The sequence below is a fragment of the Hylaeus volcanicus genome, chromosome 4, assembly GCF_026283585.1.
Source record: "Hylaeus volcanicus isolate JK05 chromosome 4, UHH_iyHylVolc1.0_haploid, whole genome shotgun sequence".
Classification (NCBI taxonomy): Eukaryota; Metazoa; Arthropoda; class Insecta; order Hymenoptera; family Colletidae; genus Hylaeus; species Hylaeus volcanicus.
In genome coordinates this window covers 6,022,733-6,043,591 of record NC_071979.1, presented here as the reverse complement: position 1 = coordinate 6,043,591, position 20,859 = coordinate 6,022,733, and the positions used below count along the sequence as shown (strand labels likewise).

Below are 20,859 nucleotides of genomic sequence, written 5' to 3'. Positions count from 1 at the left end.
TAATTATCGATATAGCATGTATTTTGTGCACGTTATTATAATCCTTTACGTACTTTATATTTTAAACTACAGTAAAATATTCGTTTCAATTAATTCAATTCGTGTAAAAATACAGAATAAACTTAATTCTCTAATTACCGATATAGCATGTATTTTGTGCACGTTATTATAATCTTTTACGTATTCTATATTTTGAACTGCAGTAAAATATTCGTTTCAATTATTTTCAATCAATCTAGAAACCCTAAACAATTAATTGTCTTCAATCTCGAATAATACGAATTGATCGAAAGCTACTAGAATCGCTTCCCGCGGTGTCCTAAGTACACGAAGTTAATTCTTCGGTTCGCCGTTACTCACAAAGCCGACCAGCACGCTGGGTCATTTATCCGCGAACTCGTACCGACGGAATATCGTCCATTCAACGCGGCCAACACTCTAATTACCGCGTTACAGAGAGCACGGGGCATAAATAACCATTTATGTTCCGCGGCGTCAAAATTTGAAGAATCCGGGAGCCGTAGGTAATCCCAGCGTGCCACGGGAAAGCACCTTTAATTTCCGCGGCTCTGAATTCCCACGCGAAATGCCGAAAGGAGCCGGGCGATTCCGCTTGCGCTTTTCGGGGCATCGTATCTCGGGGAGCATTATGCGACGCGTCGTTTTAAGAGCGATGAAAAAGGATCGCGAGTCCTTCTAAAGACTAAATCAGCGGTTCTTAACCTTTTTAAACCCGCAAGCACGGCTTGGGAGATTCTCAGGGGCTCGTAGTACGGTTTAGAAAATACATTTCAAGAGCGTAATTTAAATTTCTTTGTCTTGTGAGGTGAAACTGACGAAGGAGAAGGAGAATTCTGTGTTATTTAAAAAATTACGAAAACTATAAAATTCTTGACGCTGATACAAATCGAAAAGTCCGAATCGATATCGCAGTCCGAGCCTCCGTTATCGAGATACAAGCACTCGAAGTACATCAACGACTCCGCGCAACTGCGCAATTAGTTCTCGGAGATATAAAATGGCGCGCGCCGCGATCGCGTACCTAACATAAAAACCTAACTTAAAAACAACGTCTCGTATCGCAAAACGATCAAGAACTTTTCGATTCCTTCTCACGTCAAGAATCGAACTCGAAAAGGGCCTCGTCGCTTTTCCCAACGCTCCTCGTGTGTCTCGTAATAAAAACGTTATTATTATTACACACAGAGGTATAAATAGAGAGGGCGAAGGGACAGAGGTTACACGAAAAGGCGGTACACTCGCGAAGGAGTACTTTAATTGTTGGGAAGCAGACGGGTCGAGGGAAGAGGGTCGGGGCTGGACGAAGGGGGGCAGGAGGAACAAGGCTGAGAAAAATAATCCAATTTAGTGAGAGAACGCGAGCGAAGCGACAGCGCGCAGTTCGCCTGTTTTCACGGTTTTTATAATTACACGCCACCTCGCGTCGCCACCCTCTGCGCCGAGGTCGCGCACTTTGTCGTCGCGATCCTGACAAAGGAGCGTGTTTTCATGGATATTTCACGGTGCCACGGCGAAAGGAGAAACTGTGCGACTCCTGGCTTGTTGCGAGACCCGACGAGACCCACAACCCGCCGCTCTATACACACGACACGCGGCGTTGCTGCCCGCTTTGCCGTTTTACCCGCGGACAAAAGTCATCCAATTTTTAGGGAGCACGCGCACCAGCTGGGTATTGCGAGTGCTTTTCGTTGCGTTTTCGTTGCTAAGCTTTATCGTTATGGAAACGGAGCGAACGAGCTACCGTTCCGTTGCCCGAGCAGACGTCTGTCAGTCACGAGTCACGGGAAAACTACACCGATAGCATCTGTCTGCCAGTTGTTTTCCGAAACCATTGGGAATAATGCGTTCGTTACGCGGTATGCTCGCTTTTTATCTCGACGCCCGACTACGGAGTCTGGCTGATACACGTTCGGATGGAAATCAATTTCGGGTGGACGATACTTGGAGGTTACTAGAAGGCAGTGATGGGCAAAACCCTAGGATTCGAATAAATCTGAAGTTTGCCGATATGTTTGTCTTTTTTCCTCTTTCGAACATTTCCCAGAGAAAGAAACGAGACGATCACATCGGCAATCTTCAGATTTATTCAAAGCCTAGGGTTTTGCTCGTCTCTGCTAGAAGGATTAGGTCTAGCCTCGAGCTCGTACTGAAAGAGGACTATTATCAGGAGTGTATAGTCCCGACTATTATAGAGTGGCCTCGTATTCATCTAAGGAAAATTAAAGGAGGTTTTCCGAATTAAATTCGGTATCTGCTATTCTTTTCTCTCGACTACTCAAAGAACGTATCAAACGCTCTTGTTTTAATTTAACAAACTTTGTACGTAGAAGAGAGATTTCTTCATCTCTGTATACAGTTATGAAACCATGCGTGCATGAGTGTTTTTAAAATGGCTGCTACGTCGTATCCCACAAGCAGAGTTTATGACGCTCTTCTCGCGCGCGTACAATATGTTTATAGAAATTGCAGTAGCTATAAAATCCTGTTTTATGCTGTTATCAAATATAATACGAACGCTAGCGATGAATGGAGACTTTCATTTGAAGGGAAATAGTATGTATTTGTTTACTCGTACCTAACGATAAGTCGTAATATGAATCTTTTCTTATCCGATATTTTGATTCAAACTTGACAAATTAAAGAGCTTGAGTAAAATTATGTAAAAGTATTTGAACGGAACTGCATGTATTGGTGAAATTTTAACGATGCTCTTAAATAAAACGATCAGATTCTGCAAAGAAAATAAGTCAAAACGTAACGCGTTATTGCGGGTCAATTTTACATAGTACACAGCGTATTATTCTAATCACGATTATTAAAATTCACATGAACATTGTACTCTTCTACTGTTTAAATAAATTCCTTGGTCCCTAAATGGATGTCATGTTAAGATACCTTTTTCACCCTCAAAAAAAAAAAAAGATTGCTAACAAAGGAGGAAAAAAATGATGAAGCCTTTTTGAAAAGAAACCGTATGCTTTTCGATATTGAGAATTGTAATCCACTTTGAATGGACGAGGAAACATCGCGAAGTGTGTTCCAAGTTTTTAATCAGCTTTTTTTCAGATGTAAAGAAGGGTGTGTAGAACAATCTCTGAAAGAAACGAAACAGAGTCGCTCCTCGCTACATTCAGAGATTCTTCTACATATCCTTCTTTACATCCGAAAAAAGCTGATTAAAAAATTCGGAACACACTTCGCGATGGTCCCCTCGCGAGTTCAGTGACCAGGTCGGAGTCAAGAACGACGAAGGCAGTAAACGCTGGGAACGCTTAGTTTGCTCAAGAAATTCGTCGAGTCGGTTTAGCTTTTATACTACCGTGCCTGAGAAACTGTTGTTGAAACATGTTTCATTGTTACAATTTACCTCGACCGGGTTCCCTCCCCGTCCCAGGTACACTTAAGAGTTGCGCCAAGAAATTCTCTTTTCATCGCAAACACGAGATGTCCGTTCCGTTCTACCAGCTCTACCTGTCATCGAGCGTTTTCGGAGTTTTATCGTTCCTGCTTCGGATATTTCCAGCGATACGTTGCAACCGGTCGCGCGATACTACGCGGGGCTCCACCGGTTTTATTTCCTTCAACTTTGAACCGTGCGCCTCCACCGAATGCATCGACGAGTTTGATGTGTTCCTACGAAACTGGACTTTTCTTAGAAATTGCTAAGAACTGGTACAAGGATACCTCGCCATCTCCCACGACTGCTGCTTTTATTATCCTCGTTCCTCCTCGAGAGGAGATATGTGCAACTCCGCGGAAAAACAGTTCTAGTTTTTTCCCTTATGAATTATTCGCGTTCTGATCGGTTCACGTTTGAGTTGTGTGCGAATAATAAATTCCGTTAACCTCTTCAGGCTTGTATACTTTGGTACCCGTGGATTTTAAGAGCGTTTTACAATAAAAAATAATTATAATTTCTGAAAATGTCGACTGTCATATACGTACATGCAATTGTCCACATATAGGTACGTGGACACTTCCTAAATTGGAAGAAGTATCGACGAATGTAACTTATGTTTCTGTATATTTAATTTATGTTGCGATCGAGAATATATTTTATCGATAGTCCGTTAACCAATTTAATTAGAATGTCAATTAATCAACGTTTAACTTAAACCGTATTTCTGGCAACAATTATGGAATGTCTTGTGATAGTCAAGGGATTGAAAATAATAAAATTTGAATATCAAATTCAGCAATCCAAAAACCCTCCCAAAGCATTGTTCGTACGATATAGAATGATGAAGCATCGTCATGATCTTTAGTCGAATTTTTCGAGATTTCCACGTACGTCGCGAGGGCTGGGACTGATTGAATATTTCCTAGTTATTTTATAAAAATGCTATTTGACTTTGATCTGAATATTCTCGCACGAATTAATTGTCACGATACACCGCTGTAGAGCTGGCCGTTATAAATAACCTTACTGCTTCTCTCGCAAGGGTGGAATTATTAAGTAACTCTAAATATTGGCGCGATTATAGTCATATAGAACATTGATCGCATTACTTGGCAGTGCCCACTCTTCGAAAAGCAAAGAATCAAATTATTAGAGCGACTATGTAAACTTAAACTATATTTACCCATCGGTATGTCCTTTACTAAGGCAAACGTTGTTCTGTCTTTCTCGAAGAACAGTAACATTAATCTCGCACATATTAACAAATCCTAATTCTACGTATACATTTCCAACAACATGCAAATCGAATAAATCTCTCTTCTAAGATTTGAAAGCTTCGATAAAAAAAAAAAAAAAATATCCGAATATAATACCTGTCTCAACAATTCTTCAAAAAATTTCCCAGCACTCGATACCCGCAAAAAAAATAATCTCACCAAGCAGTCTCAGTCCTGGTCGACGCCACACACTTGGGCCACCTATTCTTAAATAGCGCGTAACAGGTGGGTCGAAGGTTGCGCGCGCTCGCGCTCGCAAAAACAAAAGCGTCCGTGGAATACGCGAGGAAGCGCGTGACGAGGAACAAGGATTAAACTCACGTGTCCGAGCTTCTCCTCCTTCCGCCTCTTGGGATCGCTCTCGAGGTCGGGGGTGCGGCTGCGGAATTTCTCGGGCGGCGAAACGGATCGCCGTAGTCTGTCGTCGGTGAGGGCGATCGGCTTACGATCCTCGGGAGTCTCCGCCGCCGCCCGGTGCTGTTGCAGATCCGACGGTTTCAGGAGCGCCTGCGCTTGCGCCTGGACCGCAGCGGCCGACGGGTGCGGGGGCGGCGCTAGATGCGGCGGAACCACCGCGGCTGCGGCCGCAGCGGCTGCACCTGCGAAGCCCAACAATCCGCCTGGCGGAAGACCGCCGACCACCGCTCCGTGGGGCAGCTGCTGCGCGTGAATCTGTTGCTGTAACATCGGGAACAGACACACTCACCATCTTTCTTAATCATTTACCGAGGTTAAACTTCGCTTTCGACCGCACGAAATTATTGACCTTCTTCTTTACCATTTGGCCCTTTGCAAGCGATGTTTTGGTTTATTATTAAATAAACGGAACACAAATAAATCTAGAGTTGAGGGACACCGCGTCTCTCATTAGGGAAAGTTTCATTTCTGCTGCCTTCGTAGTCGGGCCTCTGGCTGTATTTGCCAAGCCGTATTATCGTCTTTTACCAATGATCTGTTGGTCAATTAGGTAGAGAATGTCAATCTTCGTGCGTGCATTTATCCGGAGTAAATGAAAATTAGCTGCACCGGGAAATTAGATTCCAAAACTCCAAACCTACTCGGACAGTATTTTCGTAACATATTTTACCATTTTAATGTCATTCTCTATCTCTACTTTTTAACCGTTGAATTCCTAACATTAAAACCTTCATTTTTTGTGATCTGGACATGAAAACCTACTAAATTGTATAAACGAAAAAAATCAATAATTCTGTGGCCTCAAAGTAAAGTTTAGCCTTTACCATTAACGAAGATTTACACAGCGTGTTATCGTATGAGCTCGATGGACACTTGGTGCCCGACAAGCTAAGGGGCTTCGTGTCAATCCATGCTACTTGGAACGTTTATTCAGATAAATATTAGGTTGGTAGGAAAATAATGTCGGTTTTCAAACTATATATATTAAAATCCACATATCACAAATTAACTTTCCTAGATGTCTCAGGTGGTCTATAAACTGTTGGCTTACACCCAACTCCTGTGCAAGTTGTCAGTTCGTGGATCAGCTACAGCCATTGCCTTCGACTGGTCACTGTCGACGAGAGAAAAGCATCCGCGATCATCTTCATCTTCGAGGTTCTCACCTCCTTTTTTGAACCATCGCTGCACCGTGCGTTCATTTATGGTACCTTCTCCAAATGCATCGCAGTTGCAGCTTCACGACCCAGTTCATATTCATATAAGAATATTACACGAGCTTGTTTATAATCCATTGCGAAGTAAATAACTCGAAGCACAAATTAACAGTAAAAACAAAAGCGTACCTATCAGCATGCAGCGCGACATCTGCACTGTGAGATGACATTGGAACGTAAATAGAATAAAGTGAACAGTTATCCAACCGTTATAAAACCATGCGTGAAAGTTCGATTGTTCGAAAACCGACATCGATTTCTTACCAACCTAATATTTTTGCCGTCTGTGGTACGGTAGGCTGTCTCGAGACACGTTCTCGTAGTTCAGAGAAGCTTGAAAAACTGAAGGACTCACCAGTAGCTGCTGTAGACCCTGTTGTTGCTGCAAAAGAGTATCGCAACGGTTAGTCGGGCCGCTTACACGTGAATTACGGTTCGGGGATGAAATTGGGAACGCAAGCAGCGCGAAATTGTATCATACGGTGCCAAGATCAATGTCCGACTGCTTGCCAAAAACTACGAAAGTTAATGGAATCAATTGCAGAGAAGGCTCACCCCAATAATAGCGTTTAGCTCGGTCGTCGTGACTTGCTTCGCTCTCTCGACGGCGTTGGCCACCTGCTGCTGATGCTGCAAGCCATGCTATCATTATCGCGTCGTTGTCACTCTCGAATCGCGAGATTGTGCGGCACACGTGCCAAACAGAAAGTCAAAGACTCACCTCTTGTGCCAGGAACGGTAGTAGCTGGACGATTATTGCGTTCAACCTCTTGGCGATCTCGGTCTGCAAGCATGATAAACGAGGCAATTAATGCGAGAACCGGGCGTGGCGTTAAGGGTGTGACGGATCAAAAGAAATCTCGAGCGGGAATTTTTCTGAAGACCGGCGACGATAAAGGATTCCAGACTTTCGGTCGGTCTGGAATCCGGGGGTCCCGGGGTCAGACCGCCGCACCTCGGCGACGTTTCTCGCGAATATTCGTACAAAATTAATTCCCCGCGACGTGACGCGGTAAAGTTTTAAAGGATTTCAGCTTTGCGGGGTCCAGCTATTTATTGCTTGAACGTTAATTAATTCGTGAGTATATAAATGACGGAGAAATAATTTCTTTCGCGAGGTATTTTAATGAAAATTGTTGATAATGGGGCAAGTCTGTATTTTGTTCTTTCGAGAAAATTAAAGGATTACGTAGTTTGATTATATAAATTTCCTTCGGTCGAATTTAACTGAATTTAAATTGATATTTACAGGCTGGACAGGGACTGACACCATTTTTATAATTAGTCAATTATAAAAATCAATCGATTTCAATTATGAAGAATTAAATATCACTTAAAATATATTTTTGTATTATATTAATCCAATTTTGTGTATAAATAATTCATTTCTGACAAGTCCTCGTAATCTGAAAATGTCTTTCACTCTAACTCTTCCAAAGCAGGATTTTAAATAACTGGTCAAGGAACGACACAAAAATTATTGAAATATTTGAAGGATATAGATCTTAATAAATTGTTCGTTTCGCGATGTTATTGGCGCGTTGTAGCCAAACACGACAAACACTGAAGTGCACAGCAGTTTATTAGCGGAGAGGGACGACAGAAATTTCGATACCGTGTTTGGATGGTCGCACTGACAACCGGACGAATTAATTGAAAAATCGGAGGTCGGCCCTGCGCGACTGTAAACCGAGCGGGAACAAATCGCGAAAACACCGTAAAAAACGTCATGAAATTCAGGATTACGTTACGGTGATTGTACAGCGCGTAACGACCGCTCGATGGCACGTGAGCTCTCGCCCATGCCCGTGGAAGGAGAGCGGTTGCTCATTAATGCGTGTCGATTGAATCGATTATACCAACTGCCACGTGACTAGCTCGCACAATGGTAAGCGTTACAAAAGAAAAGGATAAAACGCGGAGAGACGGATTCATAAATAAGTGTGGAATACGAGGAATAAACAACGAGCGGATATAACTATACTTTTAAATAATAATACAATAATAATTTCACGTTCCTGATACTTGTTTATGGTTCTTTCTCATCTATCATAGCTCGTGTCATTCTCTCCTCTCTTCCATTTACTTTAATTTTTCTATATGGAATAATCACTTGATTTTTAGTTCGTTGTTGCTTATTTAATTCTGTGTGTTTGATTTCTTGTCGTTGTTTAATTTTCCCCAACACTTCTCATTTTAAGCTCGCCGCGAAAAGGTACCATGAAAATTATCCCCAAAACAACGGAGACATTCATCGATGCCCGTTACGGAACGTTTACGATGTTTTTCCCGTTGCCGATTCGAATAGCTCGACATGGGATAGAAAAGCGCATCGAACCGCAAACAGCTGACGCACCCATGCGTCGGAGTCACGGCCGACAAACAATAGACACGTGCGTGTGTGCATTATACGCGATCGCGACAGATCGGTTTCAACTATTAACTGCAACGGGCACAAGCACGCGCGTAGGGTGACCAACATTAGAAGAATCGACGAGTGATTGGAACAGGGCCGCTGATATTTTTTTCGAGCTTTTAGTATACTATGCAAAAAATATTCTATTATGCGACACAAAAGATTTCTGTCAATCTCGTTGACTCAAAAGTCAAAGTCAAGAGAGACTCCATATTGGTGAAGCTACCCTCCCTTTCGTTTTCTATTTCGTCAAGCTGCTGTATTCAAAGCCCTTCTACCTTTGATCGTTCTTGAAGAACTTTTTCGTTAGATTTTTTTTACTAGTTTAATAGACAACATCAGGGTGTCAATCCTATCTCTAGGTATACAGACACAAGGCTAGGATACTCGAAATCCAAAATCAGAGGACATATTGATAAAACTACCATCCCCTTCGATGACCAATGAATCTCATTCACCTTGACCCTTAATCAGGTACCTATCCATCAGATTTTTCTCATCGATGAATCTTTAACAAACACCAGGGTGTCGATCCTATCCCTAGTTATACAGACACCGAGACTAGGATAGTCAAAATCCAAAATCAGAGGACACCCCATATTGATAGAACTATTCTCGCCTTCGTTTTCCAATTCATCAAGCTGGTGTATTCAAAGTCCCTTTCACCCTTGAGCGTTGTTAAAGACCATTTCCCTCAGATTTTTCTTACTGGTTTAATAGAAAACATCAGAGTGTCAATCCAATCCCCATACTAGCAAAACTACCCTCTCTTTCGATTACCAGTTAACCCCTTGCCCTCGAGATGTGACTCTCGGTCACCACTCCGTTTGACTCAGCCAACAATAATGTTTGTTTAAGTTTAATTTCATTAGAACTGAAGTGTCAATCAAATGAATATCGATGGGGTAAGGATGACCTGATTTTCGAATCTCAAATTAGAAATCTCATCTTCGTAGTCAATCTAAGTTTAGAATTCGTGGCAATAGCATGCTAAGAAAGCATCTCGAGTTGCTGGTAGATAGCAGAAAAGAAGGCCTCGAGTGCAAGGAGTTAATAAGGTCTTATTCACCTCAACCCTTAATCGTTGTCAGCTACCTATCCCTCAGGTTTCCGTCACCGATGAGTCTCTAACAAACAACACCAGGGTGTTAACCCTATCCAAAGTCCAAAATCAGAGGAGACCTCATACTAATAAAACTACCTTCCCCTTCGATGACCAATGAATCTCATTCACTTCAACCCTTGATCAGGTACCTTTTCCCTCAGGTTTCCGTCACCGACGAATCTCAACTAAACAACACCAGGTTACCCGTCCCTAGTCACGCAAACTCGAGTCCCAGAGACGGTCACCTTGATTCCAGCAATTTCGGTGTTCACGTCGGCATCCCGGCGCGGCGTTCGCCCGGGCGTTCTCGCCGGGGCGCGTTTGGTCGCGCGTCGGAGGCTTCAAACCGAAAAAAATGTCATTATTCCCACGGGGGTATGGGGGGGGCAGAGAGAGGAGGAGAGACGGAAAGATGGAAAACTGGCGCGTCCACGTCAGTTCGATTTCGCCCGGTCCGAGCCCCCGTAGGGGTGGGAGGACGAACGTGGAAGAAGGGTGCTGCTGCGCGGCGGATAAAAAAGAAAGAAAGTAAAAAAAAAATAGGGAGAGAGAGAGAGAGAGAGAGACGCGCGTCGACGAAAAACGCGACAAAGGGAAACGCAACAGCGGGAACGGGGAACGTCAGAGCGAGACGGTAGGAAACAGGGCGGAGAGGTAACCGAACGCTAAAAGGGAAAGAGGGAAGAACGTCGACGTACCGGGGCGCGCGGGGAGGGGGCGGGGGACGAGGAGAATTTGCGCGCGGGGTGGACGACGCGGCGCAAGTGTTGTCCGGTACGAAAAAATGGTTATTCCTTCTCGAATGTGCCCGATGCACATGCACATTTTCCCGCAGAACGGATGGTCCGAGGGCGGAGGTGGAGATACAGGGAGATGGCGAGGGTAGGGGATGAAACGAAGAGGGTCGACCGAGGAGACGCGGGGTGGAGCGAGAGGAGCGAAAAAGGGTAGATGGAGGTGGCCGAACCTGGTGGCAGGAGGAAGAGGAAAAAGAGGAGGCAGAGTAGGAGGAGGTAACATTGAGATTAGCAACGGGTAAAAAATCGATGTCATCGCCCCCAGCCCACCGCACCCTCGTTTCGCTCGCTCAACTCAACCCTCTACTACCCCCGCAGGGCCAAATAAAAGAACTCGAATACACGACCCCTGGAACCGCGTCCGTGTGCCCGGCCGTTCGTACGTGTAAGCATGCATACGGTGATGCAGCGTCCACGTACGTACGGGCGTACGTCCGTGCGTGTGTGTACGCGCGTGAGGATCCTATGTACGCGAGCGCGTCGGAGAATATGTGTGCACGGACGGAAAGAGTGCTGGAAAAGCGACCCCCGACTACCGAAAAGGAGAGAGAACGTGAGAACGGGACAGAGAGGTAGACAGAGCTGGAGAAGGAAAGTACGAGAAAAGCCGAGTGGGGGGTGAGAGTGATAGAGAGGGAGAGGAGGAAGCGCGCGGATAGATAGACGTATATATACACAGGAGGCAGGAAGAAGTGGAAAGGCTGGGTGAGTTATATGCAATTGGTCAGGCTGCACATTTTTTATCGGGCGCCGGGGCGCACCCGCGATGGGAAATGGTAGTTACTCTTGTATCGACGAACGCCGTCGGCGATAGGAATATTCTTGTCGAACCGGACGATCTTTCGTTTTCGAGGGGAAATCAGAGATCGGTGATCCTGCTTGCTTGACGGCGCCCCTCGAAAATGATTGCCTATCGCGACGTACGTATCTTTCGCACGTCGTGTCATTTTCGGTTACGAGAAGCACAAGCCCATCCTCCGAACGGTGGAACGATATTTTAGAGTCACTATAGGGAGACACAAACCTTCTTCTTCTACGGGTTAAAGTATTAGGGGCGCCGGAAAGTAATCAAAATTTTATCAACATTTAAAAGAAAGATGTATATTATGATTGACATTTAAATGACCTTCTGAAGAGTTATTCTTATAGAGTCATAATACTGTCGAGTGTCTAAATAAAAGATACATTCAATCATGTATTAGGGGTACCAGGTTGTTTATTATTTACCACGTCACTGTACACCAATTGATTTTTATCGATCAGATATTGAAAATTTGCGCACTAGATGGCAGATGATTGCTGATAACGAGCACGATTACATAATTGATCAATAATAAAAACGTATTACAAATTTGTTTAAATTGAATCTAAAAGAAACGACATTACTTTATAGGGGGCCCCCCCCCCCCCCCTAATGTATTATGTTATATTTAGGATAATCTTCCGAGAAGTTCCTACAGAATACTGTTAAATCCCTTTTTCCTTCACTATATAGAAACACATAATGTTCACAAAGTATTTATGCGACAAGGTAACACATACTTCACGTGCCCCATTTATGCCATAGTGTTTGACAAGGTAATACCTTGAAATACATAACAATGTTTCCTTTGACCTCAACGTGGTCTCGGTTGTCATCGATAAATCGAAAGGAAATAAGTCCGTAGGGGAAGCGGGGGTTCAATGCATCAAAATAAATCGCAGGATTACGTATCCACGAAGTCGCGGGATTCAAAGGCTTATTGTACGCGATCGCGTGGACGATTTCCTTGGAAATTGAGATTTTTCGAATGGCGCGGCAATAAAAAGACGAGGCAGAGGAAGGACCGTAAAAAGCACCGTCGACCGTGAACGAGAAAAATACGCGAAGATGGACAGGCCAGGATAAACGCAGACGTACTCGTCGTAGGGGTTAGGGTTAGACGAAAAAGAATGCACATGCGACGAGACCGCTACGCAACGCTCTTGCTTCATCCGGCGAGTCGTACGATGGTGCAGCAGACCCATCCGATAACACTTATCGCTTAATTGAAAGGCTCGTCCTCGGAACCGGCTGCCTGCTCGTTGGCCTGCTCAATTAAGCCACGATCTATGGCAATGTGCCGCGCGAATCCGGCACGACCGCGAACTTTCCATTAGAATACACGACACCAGGTTGGTGTATGGGCTGGCGGTGGGCTATGGGAGTCCTAGACACGTTTCGAGACTTCTTTGTTTGAATTTTTGTAAATATGGCTCGTGTATTTTGATAGAGCTTGTGGAAGAAGTAGTTGGATATTTCTGTTTGGGCCTTCTTCAGTGCAGCAGATGAAACTTGGTATTGTAACTTGGTATTGTTGGTACTTAATACAATACCATGTACAGTAATGAAAATATATCGTCCTATTCCGTTGTATGTAGTATTTCGTTGTATCTTGATGAATTATGCTATTATTCCATGTATTATGCTTTATGATGAATATTCTGTATTTTACAGTTTCAAGCTATATTTTGCTAGTTTATTCCGTAATATACTGTATTTTGGAGTATTATAATGTGTTGCCATACGTATTATTACATTATATCTTGATCCAATATGCTATTGCTCCATATATTATTCTCTATTATGCTTGAATATTCCGTATTCCGTGACTCTATAAGGGCAATGTTAAATTCATCTTTCCTTTGGCTACAATGTACACAGTGTTATTTATAGTAAAGAAATAGACTCAAAAAAGGAATAGTCTCAACATCGTTACGATTCTATGAGATCAATTTTGTATTCACTTTTCCTTTAGCTGCAAGATACAATACCGAAAACCATCACTTTATTTAAACAAAATTGTGAACTACCTCGAAATTGGAAGATGAACGTGTACCTCCACGCAGGAATCGACGTTCTTTGTGACGCCGCGCCGGCTCGAGGATACCGGAAAAGGGAAACTTTTAACTTTATCTGGCCCCACCTGCCAGCCAACAGTAACAGCAGCGACTCGTGTCATAGTAATAAAAGTTTTTACCTTTGCGACAAGCGTAAACTCGTTTCTCCGTCCCGTGTTACGCATAAGGGATTTTTTTATCGGGGCTGCTTTTATCGCTCGGACACGACGAAATCTAAAGTTGTAACGTTGGATTACTGGCGTCACCGTTCCCCTGTAAACCACCGCGAGGGAGCGACCGTTAAGTTAAACGGAAACGCTTTGTATTTAATCGAATTTTAAATACCGACGTATGCTCGTTATAGGGTTACAGTTAACGAATGGAAAGGAACTGGTGTCGATTAAAATTTGTTGCCTCTATAAAACGGCCGCAATCGCATTTACGAGTAACTCCGTTGTAGTTTGTGATTACGGTTTCATTTTTTTATACGAGATAGATTCAAATCGTTTATAATTTTATTACAATATTAGACGCGCGTATTTTTCGTTGGATGAATATTCTTTTAGTTTTACATACGATTAACGATTAAGGTTGACGCTACTTTTCGGGATTAGAATTGCGAGGCATTCGTGAGTTAGTTGCAATTTAATTGTGAATGTTTGGTTACTGATTCCGAAAGAGTAACTTTCCGCATGAACTCTACAGTAGATAAGTTTCTGTGTTAGAATTGGTAATATGGCGCCTCTACAGTTGCGGATTCATTCTTCTCGCGTGCCAACGGTACTTCTATGCACTCGTGCATTTAAGAAAAACATGTACAGCAGTCAAAACGTGATTCTAGAAGATCCGAAACCACACATCCCCACAAAATAAAATTTCCTTCAAAAAACAAAATAAAAAAAAGATGCATATCTTGCAATCGGCTACTACACGAATTCCCTATTAAGAAGAGACTCTTTTCTCGACGTGTCCGCAGGTGCCTCAAAAAAAGCCCAGGATCGAATAAGTTACCAAGAAGCATCCTCGCGCGTGACCGTATCGGACCAGTCGCGCGTTGAGACCGCGTGGTACAATTATTTGAAGAGCTGGTGGTGGAAGGGGTGGCAGGGTCGAACGAAAGGAGGAGAAAGACCGGTATAAGAACTGGGACATCGCCAACAAATTCGAGTTAGTCGAGTAGCGAGTGGTAAAGTGGTGGCTGCGGGCTTCAACGGTGGAGTGGGAGGCAAATGTCGACTTGGGGTGGCGGTAACATCGGAGAACGGGGGATGAATGTGGGTGGAGGGATGGCAGTCCGCGAAAGAGGGTTGGAGAGTGGGAGAAAAGTGGAGGCAGCGACAGAGGACTAATGGGAGAGAGAGAGCGAGAGAACGGAAAGGATGAAATCAGAGAGACTCGCCAACGATGCCGGCTAAAAAGGGTAAAAACGGAAGGGGCAGGTTGACGGAGACGCGTGGGGTGGCCACGCGAGGGTTGAAAAGGGAGGAGGGAGAGTCAGAGAGGTCTAACCTCGTAGGGGAAGATTGTTTTCATTCGGTGTTCAAATTGAAAAGGAGCGAGGACCGAAGACCGCGGCTCGAAAGCCGGCTAAGTGCCGGAGACAACCAAACGGAGGGTGATTTATTCTGTACCCCAACCCCCTCCGATCCCTCTTGCCGACCAAGTTCCTTTCATACCAAAAACGAGAAGACAGAGAGTCGACGGAGAGGGAACGACCGCGGAAGGAGAATTTCAGATTCGCACAAGTGGCAACGTAATCAGTTTTCGTCCGATGCGTCTTAACTCGTAGATGAGGGACGGGGTGGAAAGTATTTAACGGTCGGGGAATTGAAACGGGCTCGTAATCGAGCCACTTGACTCTTTGCACGGCGGTTAAATCGAAAAATATTTTGCCGCGGAGTATATTCATTATCACTGGATTACGGATTTTATATATATATATTTATATACAGGGTGTCCCGTCACTGTTGGTACAAGCGAGTAGGGGGTGATTCTACGTAAAAAATTGAAGCGAAAATGTAGAATAAAATTTTTTTATATGACGCTTTATTTCCGAGTAAAGTAATTTTAAATGTCGAGTACGCGTGCACTTCAACCAGTTGGACGATACAATTTTTCTCTTATGTAACTGACAGTTATTAGAAGTAGTTACTATTCTGACATTTTTAGTTGGTAATGCAGCTAAATAATTTTTTACTAAATTATGATAACAGTTCGATGACAGACCTTACTATTAGAAAATAAACATATAAGCAATCGAAAACACCTTCAATATAAAAGTTAATAATCAAGTAGCAATTGTTTTATTTCAAACAGTTATATCAAGTTGAATTCAACAAAATTTAAGTACATCATCTGTCCAGCTGTCTAGAAAATAAATATATGCAATAACCAATCGAAAACACCTTCAATATAAAAGTTAATAATCAAGTAGCAATTATTTTATTTCAAACAGTTATATCAAGTTGAATTCAACAAAATTCAAGTAAATCGTCTGTCCAGCTGTTTGAATTCAAATTAAATAATTAAAATAATGAATTAAAGTTACATCCGTTTCTCCTCGAAATAATCACAAATACAATGTATCGAAATTAATGGCGGTAGTGCAATAGGAATCTAATTGTAAATCGTCTGTGAACGCACGAAGGGAACGTTATCACGATTGATTAACCGATCGGTGAAGAACCAATAACTTCCTATTTTTCCTCTAATTAGCGTTAGAAGCTCGGACCCGACGCGTTACACTACCCTAGTACAATTTGTCGTCGTGTTACGCCCGAAGGGGATTGATTTCCCGACGACCAGCGATTTTCCGTTTCCCTACTATTTCTTTTATTGCCGCCCTCAACCACCTCCAATCCTCCCGACCTCTACGCGCCCATTAGCAATTATACGACCGTATCGAGTAACCACTTACTTTCATTTCCCTCGGCACGAAAGAGTGTATCATTTCGAATCGTTCCAAGGAAGTTAACTGTTTGCGGTTGAACCTCGAGATATTCGCGGCAAATGCTGTCCTTTTTATCCTTGCGGTCGCATTCCGGGATACACTCGACGCAGGTGTGTAATCGTTATCCTGACAGTGAAGTTTATTTTGCAAGGGAAGCAAACCTCGAAATTCGAATTTAAATGGCACCTCGTATGAATTATAAGCAGACTGAGAATTTTTATGCATTTATAGGAAATTTGAAAGTGTAAGAAATCAGGAAATGCGCGCAGTATGCAATCATTTGAAAAAAGATATTGAAAGTACATATTAAAATATTTGTACAGTAAAATAAATTCTTATTTAAATTCAATTTTTGTAGATACGTGTGCAACGATTTTATTTTGTATAAAGATCTGCAGTTTAATTACAAGGTATGCTGTGTGAATCACATATAAAGTGTGTTCGGTTTTCATTTATTTGTCAATTATCAGTTACTTTCCATGACAATGACGAATATACATTCCATATTATGTATGTGAAATTTAAAATGCCCAATGCTACAGATCATAAAAGCATTGGAGGAAAAATTTTGGAGTTAGCAGCTGCTTTAATTAGATTGGAACTAATTGTAAGGAATAAGCGACGGCAAGCAGTTAACGCAGCAAGCAGACCGAATCCCAAAAAACTCCAGCATTTAAATCGTGCGACTTTTATCGGGTTACAATCTCTTAACGACAGCCTTCCGTTTCAGCGAAACTCATCGCAGTGAAGCGTTTAAACGCAGGGTGCTGTAAAGAGGAAAGTAGTTTGAAAGTAGAGTTGCTAAACCAGCCCTTTTTTTCTGGCGTACGATATTCCATTTACTGAACGAATTTTTTCAAATTTTGGTCGTTTGAAATTGTGTAAGAAGAACGCGCCAATTTTGTGTTAAATGTATGAGACTGAAGAAGGGAGCACCGAATTATAATTAAAGTTAAGCGAATGTGTATCGAAACGAAAATTTATTAAAGAACTTATTGCGTATTGGAAAACGTTCGAATTTATGTTCAGTTTATCCTTTGACTCTTTAGAATTTTCCAGATTTTATTTATTTAAAGAAAAATGATGGCAGACATGCAGGGAATAATTTAAATACTTTTATCGCGAATCATCATTGATTTACATATACGTGCCGTTGGATATTTACGTAATATTTTGTATCTGTATAATTTAGGAAGAATCAACAAGAATAAAAACAAATATTAAATATTACCGGATGTATATTACCTTCCATGAAATATTTTAAATGTGAATTAACAGAATTATGCGTCCTCGCGCACTGTATCGTAAATTAAAAACATGTGCAACAAAATTATGGTCGAAAAGTAGTATTTTGACTTTAAAAAAAGGAAAAACTAAAAATAAATATTAATATAAATATTATCGGATATGCATCTTTATATACCGCATGGTAAATGAAAGGTATGTGCTGCCCTAATTTTACGTATGCAATCAAATTGTGGTCAAATAGTAACAATTTTTTACTCTAGAAGAAGATACAACCAAAAAACAAAGTAAAAACATGATGAATATAAAGAAAGTTTCGCTCGAGACTTAGCAATGAAATAATATAAATAAAAATTTCAATAAATTTACAGCTCCATTATACGCTATTTTCCACAGACGATTTCGAAGCATTCCGATAGAAACAAATATAAATCCTCGACTCTACCATTAATTAATAGTAAAATAATATAAAATATTCTCGAGAGCCTGCGGTACACCAAAATCTAATTTTAGCAACTCCGATCGCTAGATGGTACAGCGGTTGCAAAAATGTATAAAAAAGCCAGGTTAACAGTTAAATATCCAGTCAGTTTCGCGAATCAACCCTGCGGTAATAATTTGTGTCTTTCTGTACAGTACGTCATCATATACCACGTCGCTTGTGCCGCTGGAACAGAAAATCGCATATTTCTCTGTCAGCTTTGATTTGCGGACGCGCGTTAACCGGGCATTTTTGTTTCTTTTTTGTGAACGCTACACGTCCCTAACGTTTCCTGCATCGCGGTTGCGTGGACCGCGATAAAAATCTACACGGCGCATGCCGACTTAATGCCGCGTGACAATTGACCAAGACATCACACACGGAGGCTGCGCCGGTGACAATAAGAACTCTAATAACGCAATTATTATCTGTCCAACTTGTTAAGGGAGATGTTTGAAATCGACTGAGGGGCTTTCTTCAATCGGCAGAAATCGATTTTCAGCGGATTTTGATAAAAGACGTGTCACGATCCGGTGGTAGAAGAAACACGGAAATCAATCCTCTGATTGGCCGTCACTTTGGCTTCGAAAGCTCCGAGAAAGTAGAAGCTGGAAGGCAGAGATAGACAATGGTTAGATGAAAGTGGCCAGATGAAAGTTTACGATACGAAGAAAATACATCTTTTGGAGTTTGAATTGTGGCATGAAAATAGGAATAAAAAGATATTCAGATATTTAGATATTCAAGGTCTTACTCGGCTAACGTTTTGACAATTAGAGCAACGAACAAAAAGAATTCTTTATTAGATATGAATTTTCTGATTTTCTTTCAATGAATGACATATTATTATTGGTCTTTTTCAGAATACATTCCAATTATATAAAATAAAATATCATTTTACTGAGTACTATGTAAGGAATTAATTTTTAGTTAGTTAGCTAGCTTTCTAGAAATTGAATAACATGAATATCTCTTGCAAATGTTAGTCACGTTCTTTTTCCAATTAATTTTTTGGTCAAAACTGAAGAGAATAAGAATATTTTTAAACAGATGTAGATTGTTTCACAAAATTTGCTCATTTTTTTCTTAAAAATCTTGCCTTTTGTAAACAAATCCTCAAGTGAAACAATATTGCTATTCATCTAGTTTCTAAAAAATTCATCTAATTTTATCCAAGACTAAAGAAATCCACTCCACGACGTACTCCAAAAATTCCCATAAACAATCAATCCTAACGCGTTCCAACATAAGTAAACAATTTCTCCTAAAAATGACCAAAAATATTCTTCGAAGCATACTCTTACCTACGAAACATTTCAATGAAACACCTAACTTCGTTCCTGCCGGAGCACGTATTTCCCGAATCCCGTTTTTCGGCCACGAGACGTCAACCGTATTAAATTTCCGCGACGTCGCGACAATTATCTCGCGTTCGAGCGCCGAACGAAAGCAATTCCGCCTGCGGAGCTAATGAGTCAATTAAGCGGTACACGGTTTAAAGGCCGACGTATCAATTCGAAGCGCAAATCGTACACGGCAATAACAACGCCGCTATAAAGCATCCTAAGCTAACTAGTTTGCCACTTGAGCCACCGGACGCAATTTCGCGCCGATTTAATGGTGGACCGGCCTGTACGACGACGGTCTCCCTACTCCCTGTCCCCGGGCTCGCACCCCATTGAGCAACGCCCCTGGGTACAAGGGTGAGAAATGATCGGCCGCTAATGCTAATGAATATCAGCTCGTCGTGTCAGGGAGGGTTGTTTGGAGTTTAGGAGTCCCTCTTCAACCCCTCCCACTTTCCAGGAGCCGGTTCCCGTGGCACGGAGGGGTCGCGGTCGCTTTTAAGAAAATTACTGACAGAGGGGAAAACGGCCCACTGTTTCCCCTAATTAGCTAAAATTACACGATTTCTTGCGCCAGATGCGTCGTGTCATCCCCTTTCGTTTTCGCGGGCCTCGGCTGGACGCATTCCGAAACGAGTCAACGAGGAATCTTTTGATCCTCGAACCACCCTCGCTGCCGCCTCGGAAGCGCGATAGAAATCGGGTCGACATTCTTAACGCGACGCTCACCCTATCCACCTCCGGTTAATATCTCGTTGGAAACTCGGCTGAAAGGAACTTCTACCTCGCCAACTTCTCCGTGGGCACGTTTTAGGCTACCTGCGACGAGATAAAGTCGCGCTTCCGAGGATCGCCGGCGAACACGCAAACGTATTGTTTCGAGAGGACTGGCTTACCTGCTTGTGCATCTCCACGGTGATTCCGTACGACATCTCGTAGTACTGCAACAGAAAATTAAAGACGTACGAGGATTTAGTGCGTCAAGCGTATCGCGGGGATGCGATTGCAGATTTTTTATATCTGGGTTTGAGGAATCTTTCGGGGAACGATTATGTACCGTTGGTATGGGAGAAAAGTAAGTGCTCATTGAAGTGTTGTTGTATTTGGTATATATTCATTATGTAGCCATTTAGTGTAAAGAACTGAATAGTACATGATTATTGAGTCATATAGGCAAGGATGCTGATACAGACTAGATGCATGACTATTTTAACGTGGTTGCTTATTGGATAACCCACGGGCAGTGAGTTCGTTCTTCTTGTATACCAACGGTAGCTATCTTTGTAAAATGAGTAAAATCTCAGCACTAGCAATGGGTTCCTATTTTA

General features: G+C 42.4%; 1 protein-coding gene across 5 annotated transcripts in view; it reads right to left on the bottom strand.

Annotated features, from left to right (window-relative positions):
* LOC128875441 (protein groucho-like) overlaps positions 1 to 20,859 on the bottom strand; it is a 152,211-nt gene that overhangs the window by 60,098 nt on the left and 71,254 nt on the right. For 4 of the 5 annotated variants that reach the window (XM_054121022.1, XM_054121023.1, XM_054121021.1 and 1 more), the window contains 5 exons: positions 20,428 to 20,472; positions 7,054 to 7,116; positions 6,888 to 6,974; positions 6,688 to 6,714; positions 5,020 to 5,376 (listed from right to left, as the gene is read on the bottom strand). In XM_054121022.1, coding sequence (XP_053976997.1) covers positions 5,020 to 5,376; positions 6,688 to 6,714; positions 6,888 to 6,974; positions 7,054 to 7,116; positions 20,428 to 20,472 — 579 coding nt within the window. The remainder of the gene's footprint in view (positions 1 to 5,019; positions 5,377 to 6,687; positions 6,715 to 6,887; positions 6,975 to 7,053; positions 7,117 to 20,427; positions 20,473 to 20,859) is intronic. The other variant, XM_054121024.1, reaches the window with a different exon arrangement.